Source organism: Scophthalmus maximus, chromosome 19 (assembly GCF_022379125.1).
Source record: "Scophthalmus maximus strain ysfricsl-2021 chromosome 19, ASM2237912v1, whole genome shotgun sequence".
NCBI lineage: Eukaryota > Metazoa > Chordata > Actinopteri > Pleuronectiformes > Scophthalmidae > Scophthalmus > Scophthalmus maximus.
This window is the reverse complement of record NC_061533.1, coordinates 17,649,452-17,662,156: the sequence shown is the minus strand read 5'-3', so window position 1 is coordinate 17,662,156 and position 12,705 is coordinate 17,649,452. Positions and strand designations below refer to the sequence as shown.

The following is a 12,705-nucleotide window of genomic DNA, read 5'->3' as shown; positions in this document are numbered from 1 at the left end:
GTGTGTGTGTGTGTGTGTGTGTGTGTGTGTGTGTGTGTGTGTGTGTGTGTGTGTGCGTGTGCGTGCGTGCGTGCGTGAGTGCGTGTGTGAGTGCGTGTGTACGAGTGTACGAGTGTGTGCGTGCGCTCGATTATTGATCAGGGTTGAGTTATTGAGGTTCAGGGCCCCTGCTGCTGTTATCACTGCAGTGTGGAGGGTGTTTCACAGCACTGAGGCTTCAGGTGTTTGTGTGTGTGTGTGTGTGTGTGTGTGCGCGCGCGCGTTCTCCCATGTGCAACTTAACAGGATTTACAGTTTTCTCCTCTTTTTGCGTTTATATTTGCAGCAAGAACAAAAATTTAACCATAATTATGGTCCACTTGGTCTGACAGCGCGATAAGTGTTCGGCAGGAGAAAGATGATCAGTGAGTTCCTTCAGGATCTGTAGAATCATTGTGATCGCATGTAGGAGTAGGGTGTCCAATGTGGTAAAAACACGACCACTTTTAGATGCGTTTCAATTCAAATGTGGTTGTATGAGCAATTGAAATATGATGGATGCTACAATGCTCCGTTTTCTCGTCGCGGAGACAAAGTGAGTGATTTGGAGGGAGGGAGGGAAGTGTGAAGTAGAGCAAACGTTGTTTCATATTAAGGAGGTGTGCGCTGCCTGCGGCAGAGGATGTCACACCTTCCTTTCACTTAGAGCAAAGTGAAGGTGAAAGCAGGAGAATTCTTCCTCATTTTCCCCCCCATGTCTTCCTCCTGTAGCCACAGTTTGCTGGGGCTCTCTGCTCAGTGGGTGTGGACTGGACTCTTATGATGGATTGCTCCACGGGTTCTCTTGAGTGCACGCGTGTGAATAAATAGGTGCAGTGTACGCATGTCCCCTTGCTTCCTTCCCCCTTTCCTCCATGTACTTGTTCCTTTTTTCTTTTTCGGCCGTTTTGCCCAAAGTTCTCCTCTTCCATCGCATCAGCTGTTTCGGACATGTGTGCAGAAGTGTATGCTCTGTGTCGTATGAAATGAGGGGTGCTTTCAACCTCACCCTGGTCCTAAGCTTGTGCTCCCCGTTAGGTTCCATGGCTCCACTCCCCGGTAAGTCATACTTTCCCCCCGCCTTTTAATGCAACCCTTTCCATGGGAGCCATAGTGCTCGTGGGTAGTCATTTCATCTCCTTTTAACTAGTTTTTAAGCGGCGCCATATGCGTTAAGAACAGCACATGCTTAAATCAAGCATCATGGCTCTTGCCATTCATGCATACTAATTGGCATTGCTCTGCCAAGCTGATCAAACACCATTAATCTATTTGTAGTGTATGTTTTTTTCTAAATGAGAAAATTAATACATTCTGCTACTATAGGCAGCTGGGTGCAGCGAGCCCCATTGATTGTTGGCACCCACAGTATGACTCATAGCTCTGAGCAAGTGTCTTTATTTGGCTTGCTGTGTGTATGTGTGTATATGTGTGTGTTTGCATGAGTGCGTGGTGGTGGATTGCTTTCATGTTGCGACCAGTTGCCAGAGGAGTTTCAATTAACATATTTTACTTTTTTGGGGGGAACGTATAAAGCATCCACAGGTGGTAAGAAGGATGGATTTAGATTTGGATGTACTGTGTGCTTCGTTGTCCCCATGGAGGCATTTGACATGGACTCTGGAACCACTGGATGTTGTAAAATAACCTGTTGACCCCGTCATCTGGGTGGACAGGCCGTTGAGTCACACAGCGTTGCGTTGAACAGAGATAGATATCAAAGCCAGGGAAACACAGCAAACGTGATTAGCAGGCGGACACAATTAATGATGCATGGCGATGGCCAAAGAATGCTGAGGGAGCTCGCTGTTTAATGAGCTAACACAGAGTCTGTGCAGATGTGTTACAGGACCACTCAGTGTTATCAGAGGCAGACGCCTCCTTTCTGTAGAACTCTGCCAATTAGCCCTATTACGGGACTGTGAGGAGAAGTGCAGGCTAAAATAGTGAGTACTTGGTGCCAAAATGTGCACTGGTGGTGTTGTGCATGCTTTACTTCTCTGCGGGTGTGAAAATCCCCATGTGATAATGGTACTAGTCTTCAGGCTCAACCACGTCTCTGATTGACCGATAATTCTCAATAGGAAAGCAGTGCTGGAAATTACTCCCCTCATTAATAATGAAAGATTCCACAGCGGTCCTCCCATTTCCAGGTTCTGATATTTTCCCCGGCCCTGCGATGTGCCGGAGCATGTCATATATATGATAAGTAGAGGCGCATGTCCACGTGGGACTCATCACACACTTAAATTGGTGCAGCACGGAGTTCGTATTGCGGCGCGGTCGAGGGGGGGAATTAGCGAGTCTGTATATAAACCCCCCACCGCATGTGTTGTGAATTGAAGTGCATTTATCTGCTAATCGCTGGGGAGATCTCCGCGCGAAAGCGTGGCAAAGCGGTGGCGCTTCAGCCACAACACCACCGTATGCTGCTGCAGCTGCTGCACTGGGAGGTGGGAAGGAGAAACAGGTCATATGCAATAAAGAGCCCTGATAGCCGGGATGGCAGTGGACATATACAGTGCACCAGAAAGCAATATCAAGAGGCATCTCCCTCATGTGCCTACCTTTATTTATCTCTCTCTCTTTAGCCCGCTTCCTCCATCCGTCCACCTCCTCTTTGGTTCAAGTATGTGTCTAACCCTTTTGGGCTACATCCCCATTGTCTTTCCTCACCCTGTCCTCTCCTCTCTGCAGCTCTCTCAGCCTCTCAGCGCCTTATCTGTGATTCAGCTCGCCTTTACTGAATCATGTATGACTCCTTACTCGCTGAATCAAAAGCAGTGGGGCTCATGCCATGCTTTTCATTAGAGCTCCCCACAAAGGCTGACTGTGCGTCTTTTGAAGTAGTGCAGCAGGGCCGCTCCGGAGACGCCACACTGTCAGGCGGCCTGTGCGGCTGACTCCTATTTGATGAAGCAACTTCGCAACGAGGCCAGAGCAACCCAATGAACCAAACACAGTGTGACTGGGTGATGATTTGGTGGACTGTCTCTTTGTGGGATCTTTGAACTCAGCTAAGCGATGATAACCAGCTTAAATAAAACACACCATCAGAAAAGGAACGTGTGAACATATTTCATTTTGTGCAGGTTAAATGTTCTGTGAATAGTATGTAGTTTGTAGCCTTTCTCCCGTTAGATACCAAATACATATACAATCCGTGAGGAGTCAAGCTCAGGGTGTCATGCATTGAGGAGTTGCTGGAAGAGGGTCAGTTGGACGTGACTACCCATTGTAATGCCTAATGGAGTCGGTTGATCTCTCGTGTTGAGAACACGTGTCTCTCAGCCAGTGTTTACTCAGAAGAGTGTATTTTCCAGGCACGCTCGGGTTCACTGTCAAAGCCAATTAGGGGAGTACAAATGAAGATCGAAGAGCATGTGGTGCCTCAGGCCAGCAGAGCACAGGACCAGGGCCAAGTAGCCTCTTCTGTCATCACCGTGGGGCCTACAACACATCGGGGACACATATGGCCGGGGCTGCTTGTTCAATTGCCATTGGCTACAAATAATTGTATTATTTAATTCCAGTTTTGCACTTTTTGAATTGCATAGGTGTCAATAATCGGTTGGTTCAGTTGTGTCAGTCAACATCTGAAAGCCCCGATGGAGATTGCAGCTTTTTGCCTAAAACTATAAAGTCCACCCTATAAAATGTATACCTTGTAGAACTTTTCGAATAGACACCTTTTATGGCCACCTCTAGTCTGGTCTGGATGGGATGCACTTCGGTAAGCATAGAGTTTGCTCTCTTTTTCAGGATCACCATCTGGCCCTGATTGATTAAAGCCCCTTTAAGTAATTAATGCCTAATTTAATTGAGAGTCCGCCCCTGTGGCTGTGGGGCTTGTGCTTAATGCTCAGCCAGAGCAGAGCCAGTGGGTCTAGTTGAGAGGGGCTTGGAAATCTGTTTAGCACCCTGACCCTCTCAGCCTCGCATTCCCAAGACTCTTAAGATGCTAATAAGAATGCAAGTATGCTAGAAGCGTCCGTGGGACAAATCGTGCTATTAATCATAGTGGTAGGGTGTGACATGGTTTTCCTAACGTTTGAATGAATTTGCTGAATGGGCTACAGGCATATTGCCGTTGTGTCTGCTGGTCAGTCACTTCCCATTGGTCTGACTCCTTGCGTCAGTTCTGGTGGACAAGCATGTAGCAGAAAGGAAATTGAATCCCCTCTTCCAAACAGTGTATTGTGACGGCATGTCACTGCACATCCCCACGGCTTGCCACTAATCGGCCGTTTCATCGGTTTGTGACAAAAGAACAATGTCAGTTTTTCCCTTTTCTGTTTTCCCCGACTGTCACTTGACACTTGCCCGATCACAAGCCCTGACCTTCTTTATTGAAGGTTCTCTTTGTGTTTTGGTAATTGTTTTTAGAAAACGTTAAAACCAACACCACACCCCCCCCAGCCAGATAATGCAAGACACAGTGAATACAGAGTGCTCAGCATTGATTCCCCATACCTGACGATGACCTTTTCCAATCTGAAGTCCTGCGCTGGCTGCCAGTTTGATGTGAGTTTGCTAATCGATTTCCTCGCCGCCGCGAGTGAGTACTACAATGTCTTTCACACTGACGCCTCTGCCGGGCAACCTGGATTTTTACCTGGGTTCTATTGTCGCCGCTCACTGAATAATGAAACATTTACCCTTTAATTGCCGGCTCCACAAAGAATGATCGGTTTAATTTGCTCTCATTAAAGGCATCTAATCTAATGGGCTAATTAAGGGCTTCGGATGGAACAGCAATCACCAGAGTCTACAACGCCCGTAGGGAGGAATACATCAATGGATCATAAATATTTTACTGCGTCTACCTACATGCAGATTGTAAGTTGCCTGAATTTGACTTGCATAAGTGCTTAACGTGCACCTCTGATGTGGCTTATGTTGTCAAAATAAAATCACTGTAGACTTGACAGGCCTTGTCGTACACAAAGCCCCCCCCCCCCCCCAAGTCAGCATATTGGACAAAACAAAATCCGGAAAAGGCAAGATTTTTCAGCCGGATTAATGCGGGAATCTTTCACTCGCTGCGAGGAAAAATGAGGTGGTCACTGTTTTTTCTCACTGACACAACACAAACACGCAGAATAACACACACTTGATCGATGCAGGTCAGGGTTACTTGCTGGTTTAGGGTTCGGTCTTATTAGATTGAGGAGATGGTAATAGACAGGCAGCTGTGTCATGATCCTGTCTCTGTGACCCCGGGGGCCGGAGGTTTAGGTTTGGCCAGAGGCGACGGCTGTAATGTCCCCACTGCAGCCTCTGTGAGAAGTGACCTCAGACCTCTCTGGTCCTGGGGGAAAGAGATCTGTACCTGCAGGGAGATGGAGAGCAACTCATGGATTTGGTTTCAGAAGTAGATTTAATTAACTATGAGCATTATTTTGCTGCTCTGTGGCTTTCAGCTTGTCAAGTTGAAGGGCAGGAGGCCCAAAGCAGCAATCATTCCATTTCACTTTTTTCAAACTGTACTCCCAGCTAATTTGTCATGGCCGACAGTTATCCCTGGATATTAAATCGAGCGGTTGACATTTTGTGTACCCTGCGAATCGCGCGTGTCACCTTGAGATTGTACTGGCAGAGACGTGCAGGTGATGGCGGAGGCGTATGTCTTCAGCCCTGGACGACACATGACATTTCTGGGTCACCCAGGCAACGGAAACTATAGTTAAAGAAACAGAGCCCTTTGTTCAGGTCACACCATTAGTATTAATCTGATCCCAGCATCCTTGCCTGGGTGGAAGGCTGATTTCAAATAATACGTGTTTGTTGGGGACAGATGGGTGGTTTTTCTTGAGTTATTGACGTATTCTTCCTCAGCTTGTATTTGTGTGTGTGTCTGCAGTGTTTTTGCAGCCTGCTGTCCCTGTTTGATGGTCTGATTTGGGCTCCATTATGTCGCCAGCGGGGATTCTGTTCAGAGCCGTCGTGCTGGCACCAACGGCCCTGTGGGTGATCAGAAACCATCTGCAGAGGGCTTATCATAAACACACTATAGCAGTGAAAGGTGTGGCACAGTCTAAATGGAGCTTACGCCGCTTCTATTGATTTCCACATTTGAGAGCATCTCTATTATTGCTGATCACCGATCAGGGCACAGCAGGCTGCGCAAGGCCTCGGGCTACTGGAGCACAGCCGGGGCATTTGGTTCGATGACAGGCTGCCTACATTGTGGACGAGGAGTCCACAATGTAGGCTGTTTGTTTGGAGACACATCTTTGTGGTCGGGATTTTACAGACGAAACGTGTGGCAGAAAACAGCTTCAGCTGTCTATAAATAACCTGACTACATGGGCGGCTTTCCAGCTACAATGCCCTTGATACAAAGCATCTACAAATTACCTTGGCAATTTGATTCCTTGCCGCAAATGACAGATCCAGGATGAGGTAAACAAATACATTTTGCATTATTCAGTAAGCATTTTGCCTCGGAAGCTCCGCGTAGATCTGATGGTGCAACACGGGGGAAATAAACTTGTTGACCAAACAATGTTTTTATCACATCTGTGACGGTGTGTGATTATCAGCGTTCATTCTGTTTTATGAAGCCAAATTAGGAACTCTTTTTTTACAGTCACTTGTATCAGGCACGGTGCTCAGTGGACAGAATCCATCGTACTCCCGTCACTCATCCTTCATGTCCCTTTTGGTGTAGCAGCACTGGCCGAAATATCTTTCCAGTGAATTCTTCCTTTAAGCCTGTTAGGCCCAGCTCTTGAACAAGGATAGACAAGTGCAAACACAGACATGCTCCCAGGGGCTTAGGACACCCCGGGGGCTACAGTGTACCGAGCAGGGGGCAAGGACATATGCAGAGGCCTTAATCTGCTAATAGGAAAGTAGCCTCCAAACTCCCAGATCTTAATCTTGTCAACTTTCCGTCCAGCTGCTCCGACTGTGGGTCTTATTGTGAACTACAGAGCTGTCACCGGGAGATAATTGTCCATGTTTCATTGTAAGTGTCTCGTTAGAGAGAGAGAGAGCGAGACAGAGAGAGACTGTGGTGTGCATGAGCTTGTTCGTGCAGACGTGTGCAGACGTTGTTGGGTCCCCACAGAGTGTAGCACAGTGTACCAGAGTGAATAACTTTTTTTTGCATCATTTCTCTCTTCCTCCTAAGCATAAAAACATGAATATTTAAAGCCACATCAAACAAGCGTTCATGAAATATTAAAATGTTCGAGAAACAAGAAAAGCTTTTATCCTCTCGCTTAATCGTGTGTCTTTTCGAGTCTCTCTCTTTTACTCATACACACACACACACACACACACACACACACACACACACACACACACACACACACACGAGTGCTCCCAGAATTTAACCCATGGGTGAGAACGACACACCTTCCACACACTCTATCCACTCTTCTGTGGCATCAGCATATTGCTGCATTTTCAAACAAGAGTAGGCGATGATGCGGGGAGTTTCAATAATTCAGCCCGGATAGAATTTCAGGCAAAACACATCATTAGGAGTCTTGGTTTGTGCATGTCATGTTGTACAAGATGCCTAACCGACGCGTCACGAATCAGAAGGGCCCGTGCTCTGTGGGAATTGTGCCTACGGATGAGTTATTCTCTAATACCCATCCTGTTTAGGGAGATGGTTTTTGGCTGAAAGATTAAGCACTGACTTGTTACCATGCAGTTGTGTATCTATTACTGATGACGGGGTAAAATTCATCTGCCGAGCCTGCTCTTTTCCTGTACGGCTCTGTCTGTCTCTTTACCCCTGTGCTACACCTCCTTCGTATCTCTCTCTCTCTCTTTTCTCTCTCTCAGCCTTTCTTCCTGTGTGGCTAAGCTAGAGGCCGTGATAATCAGTGCAGCAGCAGCAGCTCTGAGCAGATGCTGCTGTGTTTTTGGAGAAGATCCTGTTAAGTGTGCAGTTTCCCCCCCAAAAATATGGAGTGTTAAAGTCGTCGTCAATAGCGTCGCCAAACCTACTGGTGTCGTACTATTCGGTTGCTCCCCTGTGCTATACAGGCTTTTACTTAAATGTGTCAGTTAATCCTGAGCCCATCACTCTCCGTAGTGAATAAGAATTCAACTACTGTCATGCAAATTCAAGTGAACCCTTTTCAGGAGCAGCACTGGTGGAATTGACTTGTTGGATTAGACAAAAGCTGTTGTTCAATCGCGTGTGTTATGGAGTTATTTTACTATCTTCGTTCAAGAGCGTGGCCTTTCGGTTTGAGCGCATTAGTTACTGATTCCGATTTGTCACTCTTTCCTTCAAAGTCTGCCGTCGCACTCAAATAGCTCCTTCTTGTGCTCAAATAGCTTCTTCTTCCATTCACATTTAGTCTGCTTCTGCTCAAACTGTATGCTCGTGCGCAAATACTGTATGTTGCTGCTCGCACAGATTTCCTGCTCCCAGCTTCAGCTCTTCCCCTCCCACTCACACTCTTCTGTGCGCTCTTCGCATGTCTGCTTGCGGATTTCTGCTGTGCGCCTGGGACTTTTCGTGTGACAACCCTATCAAAAATCCTCAACCAATAGGATCCCAGGTGTAGTGTTGACCAACGAAATGATCGCTGTCTCCTTGCGTCCCACAGGCAGTTAGTCTTTAACCCGGTCCTAAGTCAGGAAGGTCATTTTCCTTTTTTTAAAGTCATTTTCTTAACCGGGGTGGGGGACAGGCTGAACCGGGTTAAAGAGTTACCGCCCGTACGGGACGCTCGAAGAAGTAAGCGAACTCACCCGCAAGGAGACAGCGATCGTTTCCTTGGTCGACACTAAACCTGGAATCCCATTGGTTGAGGATTTTTGATTGGGTTGTCACACAAAACGTCCCAAGTGCGCCGCACAAAAATCCCCAAGCAGACAACTGGAGGGCGCACAGAAGAGTGTGAGGAGAAGAGCTGAAGCTGGGAGCAGGAAATCCGTGCGAGCAACAACATATCTAAGTGCGTGCAACAATATGATTGCGCACAAGCGTACAGTTTGAGCAGGAGCAGAATAAATGGGAATGAAAGAAGAAACTATTGGAGCAAAGTAGGAACTCTGCGAGGGCAGAGTTTGAAGGAAAGAGTGACAAATCTCAATCAGTAACTAATGCGCTCAAACCGAAAGACCACGCTCATGAACGAAGGTAGTGAAATAACTCCATAGTTTTTGCGTGTGCGTCTGTGCGTGTGTGTGTGTGTGTGCATGTGTATCCACATATGATGTGTTTTATAAGGCAGTGGCACACTGCTTCTGTCATCTGTGCTTTGGCACTTGTTTTTTCCATTTAGTCTCGAGCATGTGTTTGCAGTGTTTTAATGCACTCCCCGGACAGTCTGGTCCAGTCTCTCAGCCTTATGTAGGATAGGATAGGGTCAAATGAAAGGATTAAAGATGATTCCATTTTTTTGTCTGAGGGGACCCTTATTTTATTCATCGTTTTTCTTTTTTCTTTTTTCTTTTTTCTTTCTTCTTTTTTCTTTTTTCTTTTTTCTTTTTTCTTTTTCCCGTCCCCTTTCCCTGGTCATCTCAGTCAGGGCACGCTGCTTAAGGCAATGAAAGAAAGACCTCCGTGGAGAGCGGTCATATTGTAGGCTAAATCTAATCTAAGGGAGAAATGCTTTTAAATGTCTTTTGTTCCCCCCGGGCGAGACGTTTGTGGGCCTCTCCACTCATGCCAGTGTGTCCTGCTCAAACTCCACCGCCGCTAGATGCAATTAATATTGAGCGGAAACCCTGGCCTGCACTCCCCTTTATATCATAACAGTGTTAGAACAAAGGTTAATGCTCTGAATCTAATCTCTGTCCTCTTCATTTTCAATGGAGTTGTGATGCACGTGATGGGAGGTAGAAATGAGGAGGGGGGTCAGCGGGCCTGGAAATATTGGTAGTCAGCGGGAGGCTCGGACGGAAGCAAAATTAATTACTGCTCTCTATAAATTCCATGTCATGTCTCATTTTCCTTAATCCTCCCCGCCTTTCTCACTTCCTAGCGGTGCTAACACAGGAGCTTGGGAAGACTAATGAAAAGGCCTCTTAGATGCTAATGGAAAATTAGCCCTTGTGTCTCTTTCTGGAAGTTGTGAGCGGAGTGAGTGTGACTACTCAGTGAGGAGGAGGCCAGACAGCGGCCTGGACTTCTGCCCCCCCCCAGGAAGGGAGGGCAAGGGAGGCCCGCCCAACTGTGTGTGTGTGTGTGTGTGTGTGTGTGTGTGTCTTTTGATGCATTTGTATGTGTCACTATATATTTGTATTCGTGTATCGGAGTACATCTAGGGGATGCTTAATTCTCATGGCCCTTTATTTGCAAATATTTTGAGCGGAGCCGCTACTAATTAGGTCAAAGCGCTTTACTGAAGTGTAGTACGCTTTTTAAAAAATCCTTTTATAGGCCCCACGCCTTCATAAACTGTTACCTTCATTTGTTTAGGAGCAACAGTCGCAAACATCTGAGCAAACTCAATGGTTCTTTGAAAACACACTCGCGCGCACACACACACACACACACACACACACACACACACACAAGCACATGCACTCTTAACACGACAGACAAAGTCTGCTGTTTTCTTCGCCTCACACAACGCCGAACCCTCATTTTCACCCCCGCTCTGCGGCCGTAATTGTGTGTTTCTGAGCGCGCGAGGCCGACTGCGACTATTCTGAGAGACAGTGTGCGTTCTCTTGTTGGGATTTATGGTTTTGTATGGCCAATAAACAAGCTGGATCTAGTTCCGTCTCTCTGCGCTGCAGTTGTCGGACTGGACCGGAGTCGGGTGTAACGACTCACTGCAGACTGTTGTCTGATCAGGCCTTAGACACAAGCGTACTGAGTCACAAACTTGCCTGGATATAACATTTTGTTTCTTTCTGGAGTGTCCAAAACAGACATGCTGAAAAAACCCACCAAAAAACCCAACTCTGTTATTGATGGGGCTTGGGATCCCAGGGACAGCGTCTGTTTTAGCTTTCAATCTGAAGAGTGCTCCAAAACATTTCAGTATCCCACAGAACGATGGAGTATGTCAGCGGTCTCATGCAGTCTGTGTCCCAGTTTTGCTGAATAATTTCCAGCGACAATGTGACTTTCTTTGCTCTGTGAATATATGGCTGGATGTCAAACGTGTTTGGTTTTCAGTCTGCTTGAAGAGCCGTTCAGCGATCCAAAACATGACACACGTACACAGCTGTGGAAAACACAGCAAAACCAGAGGCTGGCCAGTTGTGTTACTATTTTACTACTGCGTCCTGACCAAGGGAATGCACCATCTGAAGTATTTATGGGCGTACTTCTACTGAGCTACAGACAGACTTGAGCATCTCTCTCTCTCGTTCGTTCTCTTCTCCTCTCCTTCCGCCCTTAACCTTTTTCCCGACACAGCCAAAGAGAAATCCCTGTGCTCGACTTGTGTGCAGTTCACTCCCGCAGCAAACAGAAATAAATACGGAATAGGAAGAAGAAAAAAAACAGTTGCTCCTGAGAAAGCAGCCAGCCGGAGAGTAACATGTGCATTTATGTAAAACTTATAATCCAATTAACAAGTACAAAAAAACCCAGTGATCACTCTATTATGGGAATACAAAGGAGAGAGAGGTGCCACGTTCCGAAAACTACTCATGTGGAAAAAATGCAAATGGCGTGAAATGAGTGTGTCTGCTAATGTGTTTGTATAAAGCCCCATGCTGTGGCGGGAGACTGGAGCCGGGATGACTCTGACTGTTACCTCTCTCCCTTTTGCAGGCATACTTCCGACAGGGTGTTGCCCTTCAGTACCTTGGTCGCCATGCCGACGCACTGGCCGCCTTCGCCTCTGGGCTGGCCCAAGACCCCAAGAGCCTACAGCTCCTGGTGGGCATGGTAGAAGCCGCCATGAAGTCGCCGCTGCGAGGTAAGGCGTGAGTTTGTCTGTGTTGACGGCGTGTTCACGTGTGTGTCGCTGTCTCCGTCTGTCTCCACATGTTGTCCTCCCAACTATCCGAAAGTGTGTTAATCCTCGCGCTCAGTCAGTCAATAAGCGTGTCGGGGTGACTTTACCTGTCAGGTTTTTTTCTTTTTCTTTTTTTTCCCCCGGGCGGCAGGCAGTCCATTCTCTCAATCTAGCCACCTCTCTGTCTTTGTGACTGACTGTCGGTGTCATGCACTTACCTCCGGACTCGGAGGCCTGACGCCTGCAGCCTCAGCAGATCTTATTGCCAGTCGGGCTGATCACACACACAGATATCCCGCTATCTTAATGAGCATCCAACACTAATGCCATTGTCTGTGTCTGCCCTCCCATGTGTAAGTCTTTTCCCTAAAGCTGAGTGGATTTATAAGTAGCACATTCAAGCCAAGATTGTTACTAGAATGTGTCCCCCCCCCCCCCCGTTATGCATTATATCTGTTGTATCAGCAGACTGCATTGACCTGATTGTCCATGAGTAGTCGGCGTGGGCCGGCTTAATGAGCCTCAAAACAAACCTGGCAACGATTTTACTTCAGATGACCACTGCGGAGGATTTAATATGCCTCAGATGTGGATGGCACTGGCTGCCAGCATAGACTGAGTCATCCTGCTGTCTTTCTTTGTCATCACCTCTTTTCCACACTGTGCTCAAATCTGCGCCTGTGAGTCAATGTGCCCTTGTTTTATAATTCAAAATTTACTGAGCTGTACAATGAGATCAGCAGCTCTGAAGGGCTTTGTTCTGTGAGGAATCTGTTTTTCTTTGATTGAA

At 47.0% G+C, this 12,705-nt stretch overlaps 1 protein-coding gene across 3 annotated transcripts in view; it reads left to right on the top strand.

Moving 5' to 3' along the window:
• The window catches only part of LOC118314092 (tetratricopeptide repeat protein 28-like), a 164,502-nt gene that overhangs the window by 86,047 nt on the left and 65,750 nt on the right, over window positions 1–12,705 (top strand). For all 3 annotated transcript variants that reach the window (XM_035640234.2, XM_047329206.1, XM_047329207.1), the window contains one exon: window positions 11,729–11,876. In XM_035640234.2, the coding sequence (XP_035496127.2) occupies window positions 11,729–11,876 (148 nt within the window). The remainder of the gene's footprint in view (window positions 1–11,728; window positions 11,877–12,705) is intronic.